This window comes from Cervus canadensis, chromosome 22, assembly GCF_019320065.1.
Source record: "Cervus canadensis isolate Bull #8, Minnesota chromosome 22, ASM1932006v1, whole genome shotgun sequence".
NCBI classification, from domain to species: Eukaryota; Metazoa; Chordata; class Mammalia; order Artiodactyla; family Cervidae; genus Cervus; species Cervus canadensis.
In genome coordinates, this window is record NC_057407.1 from 37,856,858 (window position 1) to 37,874,863 (window position 18,006).

Genomic DNA, 18,006 nt, shown 5'->3' on the forward strand with positions numbered 1-18,006 from the left:
GTCAGCGATGAGAAATACAGTGGCAAAGCTTCTAACATTTAGCTCACTTGTATTTCCTGTTCTAACATTGCCTTCTTTTTCTCCCCCCTTTTTTCTTTTCCAGCTCATCTCCATTGATGAATTGGATAATGCTGAGGTCCTAATTTCATTTTTTTTTTTAAGTGTCCCGTGGTGATGTGTCCATGACCCTCTCCCAGCGAACTCTGTGACCTGTCCCCTAGTCTATGCAGCATCTAGTATCTGACTTTGTGTAGCATGCCTCTGGGAGTGAGTCAAGTCCTTCGTGTCTGTGTTAGCGTTTCCCATGAGTTTGTTTGCCGTTTGTCCTTGGAGCCCATCTGAGTCTAGATAAATTTTCTAAACTGTGATAAAATTTCAATCATTCACTGTCTAGAAGCTCAGCTGAATTTGTGGTTGGCGCTGGCTATTAACAGATCTCTGAGACTCAGTGTTGATACTTCTCTGTCAGTATGTGAAGCACTCATGCAAAAAGAAGTAACTATGGGTGTAGTTTGCAAGTAGTGAAAGAAAAAAACAAACCACTGCTCTCTTGGTCTGCATGTTGGAAAGTGTTAAGTGTGAGGGGGTCATAGAAAATTTTGTCAAAGTGCAGAGCGAATTCTACAGCGATCTCGAGACTTTTCAGCTGCTGGCTTGCAGTGGAATTCAGAATATACTATATCCTTGGCTTCTCAATTCTAGGAAAACCACCTAGAGATCGAGAAACTGAAATGTTTTCTGATGGTTTCTATACTTAGGTATCAAGTTAGTTTCATTTACTCAGAAATTACCCTGGAGACTCACGAGTGGCCATCTTGTTTGGGATTTGAGGGCCTCCTAAATATTTTCTCTCTTGTAAATATTTTTCAAGATATCTTGCCACATCTATAGTATGTGATACATGTTTGATAATTGATAATAGAAAGGATTAATTGGGGGAATTAATATATGTAATTGAGGGAGTCTAATTGCTTAGGAAAGGGAGGCACATTGGGAAAAATTTCATCTGACTTTTAAAAATTAATTTTCTGGTCTACTTCTTTAGATATTTGTTCGTTCTTTTGGTAAACCAATGGATACCTTCCTTTGATGGAATAGAATACAAAAACAGAATATAAGCCCTGCTCTAATAGCTATCACCAGAATTTCAGAAATACTAAGAGATGATTCAGATACCCCTAAGGCAAATTTGAATCACAGACTTTAAAAATGAAAGCGACATGAGTGGTTATGAATTTGGTCAGGTCCCTCAGGAATGGAGGCGCTCAGAGAGGTTGAGTGAGTGGTCTTGGTTCACACATCGAGATAGCGGGCAAGGCAGAGCTAGCACTATGGGCTCAGCTGCCGGCCTGGAGCGCTTACTGTTCAACCACAGGAGATTCTGTAAGCTCAGGCTTTTCCTTACATCGATCAGCATGAATAGGTGAGGAGGCCATGCTTCTCTGGGGTGAATAGAATGTGAGAAAAACAGCAGGTTGTCCAGGAGTTTAACCCCTTTAACTACAGTGATTTTTGCTACTTCCTGTTTAGTCCTCTTTCTTCCGGGTTATTTGTTTGCCAGCAAAACATCTAATGCTGACTCTTCATTTTGGCAGCCTTCGACTCTTCTTCTTTCTACCTAGAGTTGTAAAGGCTTCCCTGATTTGAATTTTTCCTCTAGAATATTGAGGTTGAGGTCCTATTTGTTTAAATACAGATGAAGTCAGGAAAGGAAAGCCTTCCCCTATCGGAGTCTGCCGGGTTATTAATACACTGTTTTGCACCATAGTAATCATTTGATGTGTTTGCTTGCTCAAGATAGAACTTGGGTCTCCTGGCTGGGAGTTTATTGCTCGCTTATGGAAAGATTCCACAGTTGGAGCAGGTGTGTTTATAATTATACGCTAGGAAATAGAATACTGTCTGTTTATAAAAGAAGAATGTTCTGGCAGCCCCTTGGATTCTTTGAAAATTCCCTGAGGAAGCAACTGTGGATCCCCTCTCTGTTGTTACCCCTGGCAACCACCAGTGCCGTGGGACATCAACACTGTCCCCAGGCCCTCAGGCTGTTGGATCTGGCCTTCTGAGCAGAGATGCCTGATCGCCTTTTATCATCCCTGGCTGTTCTAGAAGTGAATACAGCTCCCGAGGTCTCCCCTGCCAAGCCTTCTGTCCATGTGTGCGGGTGGAAATCAGCAGCCCACAGCTGGAGTTCTGCAGCAACTCCATTAAGAAACTCAAGGAGAGTTCACGCTGGCCCACGTTACGGGCAAGGCCTCCCACCTAAAAACTGTAAACCAGCATTTCAGACCTGAACCCTGCCGAGGAATAGCCCCTGAGCCAGGGTATGATGTGTCTGGAAGAGCCGTGATCCCCGGGATGGGGAGGGACCACTCCTCTCCAGTGATACAGGCCTCTTGGGCGTTGTCAGAGAAGAGGCGCGGTGAACTGCTTGGAAAAATAGCACAGCATCTTCTGAGTCTCCGTGTGTGCTCTGAGAAAGGGTGAAGTGAGGACAGAGTCCCTCTCTGAAGAGTGCACGGAGGAGGCCTTCTCGGCTATCTCCTGGAGTGAAATTTCATTTGAAACCAGAGACAGGAGGGTTTCCTTTTTTGTTTGTTTTATTATGACGATCATTATTTTTGTTGTTGTTGCAAATCAAGAGGGAAGGTCTCCATCATTACCACCTGATTTTCCCTTTTTCTTGGGGTGTAGGAAGAGGACAGATGAGGGGAGAGGTATGGAATGTTTCTGTCACCCCCAGAAAGAAAACACCCCACGACCCATTCTTGGCTTTAAACAGACACCGATGACTGCTCAAGACACTAGTTTATCTAACATTTGAGTGCCTGTTCCGTTCCAGGTGCTTCGCTAGGGCTTTTGGATCCAGCGGTGCCCCAAGTAGGCACAGTGTCTGCCCTCCTGGCGCTTACGGTTTTGCCAGGGCAACAGACAATATTACAAGCCAGTGTTAACTGGGACACATAGGAAGGTAAAGTACAGGGAAACATGTTGTTATTGTTCAGTCACTAGGTCAAATCTGACTCTGTGACCCCATGGACTGCAGCATGCTAGGCTTCCCTGGCCTTTACTGTCTCCTGAAGTTGCTAAGATTCATGTCCATTGAGTCAGTGATGCTATCTCTAACCATGTCATCCTCTGTCACCGCCTTTTTCTCCTGCCTTCAATCTTTCCTAGCATCAGGGTCTTTTCTAATGAGTTGGCTCTTCACCTGAAGTGGCCAAAGTTTTGGAGCTTCATCATCAGTCCTTCCAATGAATATTCAGGGTTGATTTCCTTTAGGATGTGGGTCATGAGAACATGGGGTCACAAGAATATGTAACTTAGGGGCTTGTACCTGAGCGAGGAGGTCAGTTCACAGCGGGTGAGGACCACGGGCAGGTGGGCTTAGTGACTCACTGCAGTGGAGACGCGAGATCGGTGCTCCCACTTCTCAAGGTGGCTGCAGCCCGCCTGCATCTGCCAGGTTTGAGTCCTCGGCTTCTGCTACCATGCCACCAAGAGTTGCTTCTGCAAGCAAGGGAGGGCCCTGTCAATAATAAAATTCAGCAGGGGGGCGAGGGGGGAGAGAGAAAACAGAGAAACACAAGAATTATTCAATTTCACCTTCAGGGGGCGTTCTCATGACGTCCAAGCCAGAGTGGAGGTGTCCTACTTTTTTACATCGCTGTGAACTGCTGGGTTGGGCACCTGCCAACATTCAGGCGGCAGTTACATAAGAGCTTCTTTTTTTCCTGGAATTTAGGCTCGCTGCTGATGTGTGACCTTCAACAGTAATTGCCAATAAATGCAGCGGGGCTGTTTACTGTTAGACACTGGCAACGCTGGAGCAAGCGAGCTCAACTCGGAGCATACAGAAGCTATTGCAGAATCTCGGGAAGTTTTTTGTTTTTTCCTTGCTTTTTCTTTTTTTTTTTTTCATGCTGAGATGATTCCATAATGATCGAAGTTGTATAATTCAATCAAGTCAGAATGCATTTTTTAAAAAATGATTTTCACTTTTGGGTTCAGTTCTGATGAACTTGTTGTATAAAATATAGGTGAAACTGCATCATCAGAGCCAAATAATGTCTATTTCTTGTTTCAAAAAGCCAGTGCCGTTAGTGAAGGGTATTATGCCAGCTGATGTGAAGATTCAAAGTTGTCCTGCTAAAATGCTAGGTAACTTCTCTCTGCTCAGTTTTCTTTCAGATGTTCTGTTCTCTTAATGTGATTTGCAAAGACCTGTGAAAGGCAGCAGCCATACTTGCAAACCCATTGGCTGTTTATTTTTTTTCCCTCCTCTGAGATGGAGTGGGTGAAAAGGAGCTGAAGACTGATTCATGGCGTTGGAGATGATAAATCCTCTTTGCTGCGCTGAGAATTCGGTCTATAATACAGTCTCATTTCTTTTTTGTTGTTGTTCTTTGTCTTGTTGCTTTAGGTATAAGGTTGGGTTGTTGATTGGATGTTCAGTCTCATTTCTTGAACTGTATTCAGTGTCCGCTAGGGGTGGTCCATGAAAGGAAGACATCTTATTTCAAAGGAAGATTCTAGAAGCCTCGGGGTAGGATCCTTGTTGATGACAGCAGGAAAGAGTGTCTAAGTGGCTGTGTCGTGTGCTGGCCTGTATCAGGCACACACAGATGTCTGCATGTATGTATATGCGGTATGTACGCATGTGAGTGTGTGCGCCTGGACACACGCCACAGATAGGAACCCTGGGAAGCCTGCGGGCTTCTTCTTATTTAAGAATGACAAGGTATAACTTCCCTTAATTTGTGGTAGAAATTTATCCCTGAGTAAAACGGAAGGTACATCATGTACAGAAAGTGAGCGTTTCAGCATCTCCTGCATGAATCTACTTGCTACTCACGTGCTGTAGTCAGGATAACCAGTTGGGATTCTCTGACTTGAGATTAATTTTTAAAATTCTGCTTCAAAGCCAATCATTTGAAATCTTTTTTTTCTATGAAATTTGATCTTGCTAACCTTGTCTAAAAGCTCTGGGAAGACTTAAAGTCCAAGAAAAAAAAATGTGAAGAGGCAACGGAGGGCAATATTCAGTTTCTAAGTTCAAAACCAGATAGAATCAGATCCCTGCCAGTCAACTGTTGGTTTGGAGAGACTTCACCTTGACTGGAGCTGTCAGCATCTCAATATACTGACTGATTCTGGGGTGAGGTGGTAAAAGACAAGATGTGGGAAACACAGGCATACTCCTTTTCTCAGAACAGTCTCCATTACCATAGGGTCACTGAGCGTGATCTTTCATGTTAAAAAAAAAGTTACTTTGATAATAAAAATGTGCTGAGAAAATCAGTTCATTCATTTACCAGAACTATCCTTTGCTTTGGGTAGTATGTATATGTATTTATGCAGCTTATGTAGTTATGATTTGAACATATATGACTTATTAATATGTTTATATTTTCCAAATTGTGGCTAACTGCCATAAAAGAGCCAATCCTCCCAGAAATACAGCTGAAATCCTCTTAGGAGGAAGTGCTAATAGAAGCTGTTGATTATTTTGCCAAATTATATGCCCGGCTTGGTTTGGCCTTTTCCGTGCCTGAAATCATTCTGTGTTCTATTGGGTTGTGTTATTTAGGGAACTTAGCTGTTTGATATTACGGAATAAAGTTTACTGAAAATATACCAAGCATAACTTAATGTTTTAGCTGGAAGGGATCCTTACAATAAACTGCTCCAGTCTCCTTGAACTACAGGTCAGGAGGTGGAAGCCCAGAGAGGTTCAGTGACTGGCTGAGGGTCGCACAGCACCAGTCCCTGCATGATCCACCATCAAGCAATACCCGTCCATTGTTCTTGATTTTTCCATTCTCTTTCTATGAATGGATGACATTAAAAAATTGTCCTTCTGTGTAAACAGTGGTTCTTGAAGAAGCAAAAATTTTCTATTGTCTCAGATGTCTTACTGTAACGTTCTAGGAGAAAAGGTCATTAATCTTAATTTTCATTTCAAAAATTAAACACCAATGTGCCAGCAGTTTAGGGAGGCAGTTGAGTACCGGTACAATCATAAAACATACCAGAAACCACTGGTCTCTTGAGTGCTTAAGAAACAACTCTGTGAACATTCTGAAAGAATTCAAGATGCTTCTTTAGACATAAGGGATATCAAACAAGAAAATTTTAAAAAGACACACGAGTTCCACTCCATCTTGTTCTTTAACTATTATTTTGATTGGCAAGGCAGTAAGAGGGTAGCTGTGTGGCTTCCTGTAGTAAATCCGTGTCTGTAATCCTTTTGTTCTGATCGTATAGAATCGGTAGGGAGGATATGTTGGTGGAATGTGGCCAAAGCTGACTGTAAATGATAGTACTTTTCTCCATCTGTGTCTCCGACTGCTCCAAAGCACATGGGAATTTGCCTTCATTCTATTCCTCGTGTGTCCTTTTTGCACTAAGGGGCAGATGGCACGTGTGTGCACAACTTCACTTCTTCAGCCTAAAGCCTGCAGAACGCAGGGGTGGAGTTAAAACGCAATCTTGGATCATGATATCATTTGTATTATCTGGAGAACACATTTCCCTGAGCCCTGGGTTTGTTTCCCACACCACACTCAAGTCCTCTCGTAACACCCTGTGCCTCCCGATCCCAACAGGAGGCTAAACACGTTGGAGAGAGAGTTGCTCCTTGAAGCAAGTGGAGTTGCACTCACGTCTGAGGGCTCTTCTGTCCAGAACTGAGTGAGCAACTCTCCACATCTGCCTCTTCGTCCTTCATAAAATAATTTAATCTTTGTGGTTGAAGAGATCCCTTATACCTTTACTTCATTTTACCTGTTGGCAAATAGAGGGGAAAAAAGAAATTATTAGGTTACAAGATAACAGTCTTATGTTAAGAGCATTTTTTCCATCTTGGGGATCACACCATGAAAGGGGTATCAAGTGTTGAGCTGGGTTGTGGCCCCACGAGATTTCCCAGCTCCCACCCCCAACCCACGCTTTCAGCACCTGCTCCAGCTCCCCGCCGACAGCCGCACTCTGGCCTCGGGAGAGATCTGCTGTGTCGCTGGAGCCCTGCCGAGGGAGGCCAAGGTCACCCGGTGGCAGTGTGAGCCTTGGCTTCCCTCCACGGCCCCAGACCGCACCTTGAACCTGCCAGCCAGGCCTGGTGCATGACCGAGGCCCAGGGCGGGGTCCGGCAGTTCCGTCCGACATCCGTCTCTGCCCCGAGCACGTGCCCTTCGGCGGCCAGATTCGCGGAGCTGCCATCACGTGGAGCTGTGGACATTTTCAGCCGCTACACGCATCCTTTCCTTGGCCGGTCCTTTTCCTCGGGGCCGTCATCTTGTCTCTCGTTTACGGGTTGGGCATAATGAAGTTCAGGAGTCATCAGAGGTGTGGGGTGTCCACGGGTATGGCAGGGGCGACCGAGGAACCTGGAGCCCCGAGAGAAGTGCGTGGAGGGAGGAGAAACCAGCCAAGAAAGCCGCAGCCAGGAGCCTTCCTTTCTCTTCCCAGAGCCACAGGAGGGGAGAGACTTTTTCAGTCCCTAAGCTAGAGCCTGGGGTGTCGCCCTCTGATGTAGGGCCAGGATGTGGGGAAAGGAGAGGCTGGGAGCACGCACGCGCCCACTGGAGAAGCTCATCACGGGCAGGCGGTGGTGCAGACCTTGCGGGGGCTTCGAGCCCCCTGGAAGGGGACTGCACTGGAGGCCCCTGTGGTCGTCATCCGCCCACCCTCCCTTCCCTGAGCCCCCGGGGGCCGTGTGCTAGATCACTTTTCCTCTGTGGACAACCAGAGCATAGATGTGCAGTACCTCTGCCTTTGACATCTTTTATTATTTAAGACATAGCTCCTTCTTGATCAGTGCTAGGCTTTTTCTTTCTCTCATTTAGATGTGTTTCCCCATCTCAGGCCAGTCGTCTCTCCCAGCACAACCACGTTAAGTTCATTTTAGAAGTGAGGGTGTCTTCTGCCCTCCGCAGCTGAAACCCCCTTCAGTGGGTGTGACAACCCGGTCATCTCATCGTCAGTTTTGTCCCCAAGTGTTGGTCTCGGGACTTCTTTGTGGTCACCAGATGCATGTGCTGTAACTAACCTGCTTCCTTTTATTCCCAACTAGCTTCCCCAAGCTCCGGATTCTGAGAACTCCACCGAGGTGTGTGTCGCTCCCCTGCATCTGCGATGCCAGCAAATACGGGCGCTTGTCAGTGTTGCCGGTTGGGTGTCATGGTGAAGTGTCTGTCTCTTGGGAAGGTGCAGGAGGGACATGTCTAGCCTGGCTGGGACCTGATCATTGCTATAATTGGGTGGCCCTTGGTGTAGAAAGTTCTGAGGAGCTTAAGCCACAGTGTCCTGCTGGTGAAGGCTCGTGACTTTCTGAAGGTTTTTGCACAAAACCCTTCATCTCCACCTTGGAACGTTTGGCCGAGAAACTCTGGACGGTCCAGACCTTTCTGCTGTTATACAAAACAGAACTTTGGGTCCTGCGTGGAGATGAAGCAGATTTCAAGTTCGGGATATCTGCTATCTTTTGGGTGACGCTGTTGATGAAGGTGTAGTTTCACGGCACGCTGTTTCTGTTCTTCCTGTCGCTAGCTCAGCTTGCTAAATGCGGGACTAGAATTCATTAAGGCGTCTAAAGTTACCAAGAAGCTTTTTGGGGGAGGCATCCTTCCAAAGATCAAAATTTACTCTCCGAAAACTGTTCTAGAATCACAGGAGTCAGAGCTGAAACGTGCACTCGATCTGAAAGATGTTAGAAATGAAACTGATGATCAACGAGCTGAGTTCCAGTGGGCATGCTTTGTAATGATCAGTCCTCTAATATTCTAATCAGAGCTCTTCAGCATCAGTAGCCTTGATTAGAATGCCGTGGGCTGGGGCGAAGCGTAGGTCTCACGTATGTGTTGGGAGTGTGTGCACTGACATCCTCATGCATGCGCTGAGCAGTAATCCATGGATGAGTGGTACAAGGACCTGCCCGGTTGCATCTTGCATTACAGCCCCTTTGCGGTTCATGTAAATGTACATAACATTGAACTTCATTTTCATAATGTTTGCGGAAATAAATATCAGCCAGACATTACTGGTCATGTGCCTGCTCGTTTCACACGGAGCTCTGAGGTTGGGGATGGGCCCGTAGTTGAGTAGCAGCCGTCGTCGTGAGCCCTGGTGTCTGTCTGGGGAAAGCCAGCCTCAGCCTGCACTCCTTCTGTGTCAGTCCTCACTGTGTGCGCTCTCTGTGTACTTCATTTGTGACCGATCCTGAAGATGAAGGTGTCCTAGTGTCGTACTTAAATGGAATTTCTGCCTGCTTAGCAGGAGCTCGAACCGAGTCCACCGCTGAGGCAGCTGGAGGATCATAAAAGGGTACGTAGTCCTGGGAGCTGGGAGCAATGACCACAGCTCCGCCCCCAGCCATACGCTCTGATGGACACATGGGCAGTTTTTGTCGTCGTCGTCATTGTTGCAGCGTTAATTGGCTCAGAACCAGTCACAGCCTTTTGTATAAATGAAACTAACTGATGGTTCTACATATAATCTACCTCTTCACACACTGCTTCCAGCCAGTCCCCAAATAACAACCAAGTCACTTGTCACATCTTCTCTTCTTTTGCTCGGTTAGATTTTTCCTTATGTGTAGCCTTAAAAAAAAAAAATTTTTTTTTGTAAGTAACTGGTGGTCATTATGGGTAATGTATATAGTAAACAAAAAAGTATAATGTAAAACTGTCCATAATTACACTACCTGGCTATAAAGCTGCTAAAGATTTACTGTTTCCTTCTGCCCTCTTTTTTGCACACGTGAGAATATGTGCCAACGCACACACATACTTTCATTGTCACTGGGGTTCTTTCAAGTGTACAACATTTATTCCTTGCTTTTGTCATATGATATCTGAGTATTTTCATTAACAGTCCTTGAAAGTTAACAGCTGCCTAAAGTTCCGGTGACTAACAAGTCTTTTGTAATATTTTGCTTCGAGGGAATGAACCGGTGTGTACACATGTGGATAGACGCATAAAAGGGGAATTTCTAGGCCGAAGGGTCGATACTTTCTTATAGTGCTAAACCATTTCCCAGAAGGCTACGTATACCATCCACATGCTGGCTACTGATGACGTGTTTTACCCATCTTTGGAAAATACCAGATATTCTGGTTCTCTGGGTGTCTTATCATGTGCCAATCACTATGCTAAGACTTTTACACGTGTTCACAGCATAAATGTTTATAAAGGCTGATGGTGACCCAGTGACAGAGCCTGCAGCCCCATTTCGCAGATGAGGAAACTGAAACCCAGCGAGCTTGCATACCTTAGCCAAGTCATGGGGTTAGGAAGTGAGCAGTCATGACAAGAACTGCTGTGAAATTGTGGTCATCAGCGTCCTGGAGAATGTTTGTCTGGGCCACCTTTGTTAAGCTCACAAGCTTTCAGTACCTGCAGAGTCCCATCGCTTCTTGGATCCTTTCCTTTTTCTTGTGATGGTTCTTTTTCAAATGATAACCAAAGATGTGCTTCTAGGAAACTGATAGTCAGCCCTCCCCCACTCCAGCTGCCAGTGCCTCCTGCCATTCATTGATCAGGGGCACCTTGCCTTCCTGCTTTTTCCACCCCTGCCTGTTCCTCAAGAGTTGTCCTGGGTCTTAGAAGCAGCCAGTAAAGGCACATAGCTGTCCCTTGTGCCCTGAGTTGGATGTTGCCCCAGGGCATGAGCTTTGGAATTAGAAACTGGGTCAAGCCTGCTCTTGCCAGGTGCTCACTGTGTGATTTGGGGCACTTTTAACTCAGTTCCTCCTGCTGTAAAATGGGGACAAGAGTCTCCGCCCTTTACTGCTCTCTGGACTCTTCTCCAGAGCCATGCACTTGAGGCACTTAGCAGGGTGGCCGGACTGGGAGAAGGGATTTCAATGACCCCAGTGGTCATCTTGCAGACTGAGATACGGCCGTGATTTGACAGAAAACAGGAGTAGGAAGAGAAAGGTATTTTTAAGTTGAGGCACTGCCCTAGTGCTGACTAAGGTGTGAGAGGCTCACTGCTCACGTGAGAGACTGATCTTCCCTGAAGCACCTGACTTTTAAGTGGTTGGAACCTTGGAGCCCAAAGGTCACTTCTTTCCTTTGCGATCTTAACTCTTGGTGCCCTGTTCAATGCTGGGCTGTATATTTCCACACAGTTTATTAGTCACTAGTTTAATGGACAGAATGAAACTCGTGACTTGCAAGGCAGGAACTTGGTTTCTTGCCTCCACATTACTGACCTGCCATTTTCACCATTTTTCCCTGAAACTTAACTGCAAATGAAACTTTGCCTTTCTTTTCTCAGTCTTGGGTAATCATGCGTGTGGGGTTTCTTACCACGACACAAACATCTGATATTTGTTTGCATACTGTAGGTGTAAACTGCTGGGGAAGAAAACTAGTCTTCTTTTGGAAAAAAAAAAAAAAGGTGGGGGGGCTGCGTGGCCAAATGTGAGAGCTGGAGATGTGATGTTGTTTAGGGAGTGACATTTTTTGCTTCACTACAATCAGCTCTCTCAACCCAGTACTCTGTGAATAGCTTAGTGCTGTTGAGTAATTTATATTAAGATGATTAGGAATGCTTTTGTCTGTAGATTTTAATTTTTCCCAAATTAAACTGCGAGCTCAGAAAAACAATTTGCCTTCAACCTAAGTTTTCACACTAGGATTCACATCACTTTTAATGATGCTTATCCATTTTCTGTCTGTCCCCCCTTTTTTTTAACCTAAAATTTTCAGTCTTTATTCTTTCAGAAAAGAAACAATTCTCATCTTGTTCTTTATTAAAAACAAAAAAAAAGCAAACCCCACATGTTCTCTTTTCCCTCCTTGCCTTAAAATTTATTTACTTTTGGAGAGAAGGTGAGGTACTAGTGTGCCAAAAACCTCATAATTAAGAGGGAAGAATTAAAAGTTTGTGGGGTGGAGCATGTATGTGTGTGTGTTTCCATAATGAGCACATGTTATGATATTCTTTTATGGGGGAAAATGTACCATTTGATGCATCAGTTGCTATGGTAACCGCTAGGGTTTGTCTGTGGAAAGAGAGGCAAAATGGTAATGTGGGATCCCTTGGTAACTTCAGTTCAGCATCCAGGCTACACAAATGTGAAGTTCCTGTTCCTGAAGTCCGCGTGTTCCTGGAAGGCACCTACTTCCTTCCCTACCTCCTGCTCCCTTGATTGCAGATTCACCAGGGGCTCAATGATGAGACCCTCAAAACCTGGAGAAGCAAAAAATCGGAGCGAGTCCAGTCCTAGGTAGAATCCTAGGGTGAGGGCTCCGGTTGAGTCTTCCTTGACAAGTACGTCTGTCGGCTGCTGACGGTCACTCAGCTGTTGACCATTCAGCCCTGTGATCTTCCAGATTCTTGCCATGATGGAGAGCTGGACTGTTCTCTGTGGCTGCAGCTCACTGGTCTCAGCCCAGTCATTTAACTCTCAGACAGTGTTCTCCTGGTGCCCCAGAGGATCCCATAGAAAGCTGGGATGGTTTCCTACCAACCATCCCTCTTGGGAGAACTCAAAGTCTCCTGAAAGAAATTCCAGTAGATGCATCATTGAGTTGACAAAGAGACATGGTATTTAATACACTGTTATATTCTCTGTGGAGGTGACCTTGTCGTTCCTCCTTTTCTTGACCATTCCTTTGACATCTGTGTTTTTTTCTGTGAAAAAAACCTTTTTAAATCACCCCTCTCAATGACTCTTTTGGAGAGTGTTGACATGTTTGTACTGGTGCAAAGCTATGTCCTTATACCAAAATGTGGTTTTCTAAGCCATTAAAGGATATTATACTGAAAATAGTTTATTTTGAAAGTATTTTTTAAGGATCACAAATAGCTTCCCCATTGAAAGTTCTCTCGGAATTTTGAATTTACTGATGGTCAAGGTACGAAGTGATTTTCTTATCCTAATGAGAATTCTTCTTTGTTTAACTACAGTGAGATGCATATTTGTGGATGGAATGGAGAGAAGAAAGACAAGGGTTTTTTCATTTCTGAACTTTTTCATTGAAAAATCAGGCTTGCCTCCCTGCTTCTCTCACTTTTCCTATTTACCCCATCTCCCCGCTTATCCCTGGAGTCTTTGACCAGCAGCATGAATTTAACCAAGGAGAAAAGCCAGCTGGGTCACCTTGGGACCTCGTATCATTTTGACAGCGGGACTGAGTTTTCTGCTCTGTCCTTCTTCCCTGGTCCTGCCTCCTCAGGGTACCCCTGGTCTCCACCATCCTCAGGACGTTCTGCTCCCTCCCATCTTGTCTTGCTAACACCTTCCTCGAAATCTCCAGACCTATTCTTGAAGCGTGTTAACAGATCACTTTTAAGTTCTCCTGACTTTCGGTACAGTCGCAGGTCTCTTCGATAGAACTCTGGAGTCCCTATTTCAGAGACCAGCTGTATTGCAACGCATCTTCCCTCTGCTAACTTCTCACTTAGCTCTTTCCGGGATGTGCCAGAGGAACTCCAGGACTTACTCCTTTGTCCCTCAGAAACAGTCCAGGAAAATCTGTACAGCCTTTAACTGGTAAAAAGTTCCAGACTGGCGGAGTGAGGGGGGTGGGGAGTGGGGGGTAGTCCCTCAGCAAGACTGCCGAGAGGGAGTCCTGCCGCTTTGCCAGTTTGCAAAGTATTTGGGAACAGATCAGAGTGGTTTCTTTGCTCTGTTTTGGTTGGAATTGTGGAAAGAGTTGTTTTATCCCCTGCCCAGGATTCTTTTAATATTTATATATTTAAAGTTTTTTGTCATGGAAATGTTAAAAAAATATCCCCAAAATACATGTTTTGAAGAGTTTTAAGAACCCTCACTCATAACTCAGATTCCATGACTATCAGCTCGTGTCCACATTTATACCCAACTAGGCCCTTCCTCCCGTATTCTTTAAAAGAAAATCTCAAATGTCATTTTCATCCATGCTGCTTGTTTGTTGATTGACATGTCTGATGTCTGCCAATAATTTATTTTCTGTTGCATTTATTTTCTTTACCATTTGGCTCATTGACTATTTCTATAAGAAAGGCTTACTTTCAGCTTATGATTTTATTTATTACTCTGATATAATAAGGTCTTAGAACGGTTGGAAATAAATCCTGTGGTTAGAGTAACATTTTCATATTGCTGTGTGGAAGTTGACCTGTAAATTTTTTAATTTGTCTGAATCTTACTGACTTACCTCAAAAGGACTATTTTATTTGTTTTGTTTTGTTGTTTTGTTAATCCTAGTTATCCTTCCAAATTCATGTTCTATCTTCATCAGTGAGAGAGTACTTTCAGATATTTAATATTTTAGATTGATGCTTTTTTGTGATCTGATTTCCTGAGAAAACATTGAAGAAGTTAACTTTAGAAGTTTCCAAGTGCTCTTATTAATAATTTATTTTTTCACGGAGTGAGACTGAGCCAATTATAACTGGGTACCCCTGTGTCACTTGTTTTTTTTTTTTTTAATGTGAGTTGCTCAGTTGTGCATTAAATTCAGAACCTGATTTCATTATCCTGTTTGAATTAAGGGTGAGGCCCTCAGGCAGATTTTGGTCAACCGTTACTATGGAAACATCAGACCTTCGGGAAGAAGAGAGAGCCTCACGAGCTTTGGCAATGGCCCGCTGTCACCGGGAGGACCCAGCAAGCCTGGGGGAGGAGGTAGGCCCCGTGGTGTGCTAATGAGCTGCACGTGTGAAGCGAGTGTGCCCCTCCAAAGCTGCGTGTTTCTACTGAGCAGGTTGAGACTCTAACAGATGCATTTGGGCTGCTAGTGTGTTATTTTAGCAACTTGTTTTGTCTTTGGTCTACCATCAAATTGGTGTCTAAAAATGTCCCCCTGCAATGTGATATTGCCTAAGGCTTTCCCCCTCTTTCCCATGCAGCGAACCTCTTGGGGTTACTTGAAGGACTCAGTGAACTGAACTTGATCTCACATTTTCTCGTGGTCATTCAGACTCATGTTTCCCCATAAAATGAGGGTGCTGTTGGCAGTGAGGAGGGTGAAAGCTATCTTTTATAATACATGTACCCTGGCAAGGGCTTTCCCAAGCATTTTACCTCCTTCATCTCCTTTTCTCCCATACATTACCCACTATCTGGTATTGAACAGAGGAAGGGGATCTTGCTGGTGAGTGGATGGTAATTTAAAGCAGGTACATCTAATCCTAGTGCCCATGCTGTGTGCCTCCCCAAGTCTTAGGGGACTTTACACAGACACACACACAGACACACACACACACCCTGTATTATATTTGTTCAGTTGCAAAGTCATGTCCGACTCTTTGCAGCCCCATGAACTGCATGCCGCACACCAGGTTTCCCTGTCCCTCACTATCTCCCAGAGTTTTCTCAAACTTACGTCTGTCAAGTCGGTGATGCCATTCAACCATCTCATCCTCTGTTGCTCCCTTCTCCTCCTGCCTTCAATCTTTCCCAGCATCAGGGTCTTTTCCAGTGAGTCGGCTCTCCGCATCAGGTGCATCCTTGTATAGAACTGTTTTAGAACACATCCTGAAAGGTGTCCCAAAACATTGTAAGCACAGTAACAGGTAGAAGCTGCAAAAACGTTGAATTCAGCTGTGGGCGATGGTGTTGGTTATAAGGGGGCTGGTAGCTCCATGCTTGAAGCACAAATGTGAGTTGCATGATTCCTAGTCTGTGGTGATGACTCTTGAGAACGTCTGGTCCTTGCTGGGTTCTGCTCACAGCACAGAAACACTTGATGCTTAATAAATTAATCCCGGCAACCTCTGGGAAGGAATCTTGGACTTCTCACCAAATGAAGATGTGGAGCAGATCTGCTCCCAGAGAACCCCAGAAACAGATCTTAGCTTCTCATCCAGAAGTTCCCAGTGATTGTCAAGCAGCTGTTTCCCCCACAACGTGTCAAAACTATTTGTCTTTAAGAAGCTGTCGGAGAAAAGACCCGATACCCATGTCCACGTTGGATGACAGGTGCAATAGATTCTAGGCAGTCGAGGACAAGCAACAGAAAGGAGGTGGCGTTTGAGTTGACCCCTGCAGGGAAGGACTGATGGTTTTCTGTTTTTCAGAAATTGACTGCCCCGTTTCCCCATGTCCATTAATATTTCAATTTTTTTGAATAATAATGTGAAGCTCTTCAATCATGTGAAGTTCTCAAGCTTTCTAAATCCAGTTGGAATCTGTTTCACTAAGTGCCAGAGGCCCTCTCTTCCTAAGTATATTCATCTGAAGCTCAGTGAGGTGAACTTTCTTTGATTCATTCCCCTACCCCCAGCTCTTGACGCCATGCCAAGCTCTGAGTCAATAGTGAACGAATGAATGAGCAGATGCAAATTATGTGAAAGGATGAATTTGGGGCCACGGTGGGTTTCTTAAAAAGAGGGCTAAAGTGATCAGTATAGGCTATGCTTCTTAAGAGTGCTTAAGTTCAGTTTGTCTCTTAAAATTGGATCAGTTCTTAATTCTGGCCCAGGTCATTGTATTTTGATGTAAGGGAGAGTCTTGGCTGGATGGCTTTAGGTCTTTTGCTCAAAATGTACTACTCTTCCTTCATCCACTCTGCCTGCATTCAAGTTCCATCTCTGTTACTTACCAGCTGCGCTGGGTGTTGCTGGACAAGTGACTTCATCTTGGTGCTAATAATGAGTACCTGCCCTGCGGGCTTGTTAAAAAGGTTGGGAGAGATAGTATCATTCAACTGTTGAGTGCATAAAATGTTGGTATGCAGTAAGTATGCAATAAATGTTAGCTGCTCTGAGTGAGGTTGATAAGAGCAATGTTCCGTCTTTCCAGGGGGAGGCTCCGGATCCAGCCCCATGAGCAGGGGTGAGATGAGCCTGGCCGAGGTTCAGTGCCACCTTGACAAGGAGGGCGCCTCTAATCTGGTCATCGACCTCATAATGAACGCATCCAGTGACCGAGTGTTCCATGAGAGCATCCTTCTGGCCATCGCCCTGCTGGAAGGAGGCAACACCACCATACAGGTAGGAGGCGGCGTGGCTGCCAGGGAGGAGTCAGCGATGGGTGGCGCTGAGAGAACTCCTTCTTAGGGCACAAACTTCTATTGTTCTGCAAACCGAATTCTGTTGCTTCCTTGCTGTGGTCATTCAGTCATTATTCAGACTTGGTTCTCATACATGGGTTACATTCTGAAATGGCTAAAACGCTGAGGATGTGTGAAAGAAAACTGGCCAGGAATTTGGCGCATCATAGGTAATCCATAAATGTGTGTTCAATGAATGATTGAATGCATTATATTTATTTTGTAATCCAGGATCACAGAGGATCCCATCCCCAGATGACCAGAAGGAGTCTGAACTATGTGTACTTATTATATCCGTGAATGTTACAGCTCTTGCTAACTGTGTATTTATCTTGTAAATGAAAAGCTCAATAAAACTGAACCAATTTGAACTAACATGTGCAAAGAGGGGAAAGCCAGGCTAGGTTAGTCAGACATAAATGGATGGCTTTTTATTGGCTGATGATGATGCATATTTTAAAATAATAATGGTAGAATTCTTAGGCATAGTCCTTAAAGAAGCAATTTTAATAATATATACATGATTTTCATATAGACATGGCAGTGAAAATGATTCTTTTAAATATTTTAAAATATTTGTAATACTCCCTTCATACATTCTTCATTCTTTGTTGGCTCTGAATAAGGGTTTACTTAGCTCTGTGTATGTGTTGGTACATAAATATACACACACATATTTTGGTAATAGCTTTTGATTGAGATATAATGTATATACCACAAAATTCCCTCTTATGTATATATTTGACTTGGCCTTATATTTTTGGTCTTGAATTTAAAATTGGCATCTGGATTAATGACGTTCTGGTCCTTTGTGCAAATTTCTAAAGGGCTTTTCTTCTCGTGGGCCTGAGACAGGGCGCCTGGGTTTCAGCCCGGCTCCTCGCTCAGCCTGGGCCCTGTGCCCGCGCGGGGGCTGCGGCCGCCCCCTCTGCTCACCCTCCCCCGCACCTTCCCAGCACACACTTGGGACGTTCATCACGTGTGCTGCCCTGAGTTGAGATTTGCACCGTGGGAGGG

General features: G+C 44.7%; 1 protein-coding gene across 7 annotated transcripts in view; it reads left to right on the forward strand.

Moving 5' to 3' along the window:
- The window catches only part of ITPR1 (inositol 1,4,5-trisphosphate receptor type 1), a 346,469-nt gene that overhangs the window by 219,297 nt on the left and 109,166 nt on the right, over positions 1-18,006 (forward strand). For 2 of the 7 annotated variants that reach the window (XM_043442077.1, XM_043442080.1), the window contains 5 exons: positions 104-136; positions 8,075-8,110; positions 9,274-9,324; positions 14,489-14,621; positions 16,740-16,930. In XM_043442077.1, the coding sequence (XP_043298012.1) occupies positions 104-136; positions 8,075-8,110; positions 9,274-9,324; positions 14,489-14,621; positions 16,740-16,930 (444 nt within the window). The remainder of the gene's footprint in view (positions 1-103; positions 137-8,074; positions 8,111-9,273; positions 9,325-14,488; positions 14,622-16,739; positions 16,931-18,006) is intronic. The other 5 variants (XM_043442078.1, XM_043442082.1, XM_043442081.1 and 2 more) reach the window with 3 other exon arrangements.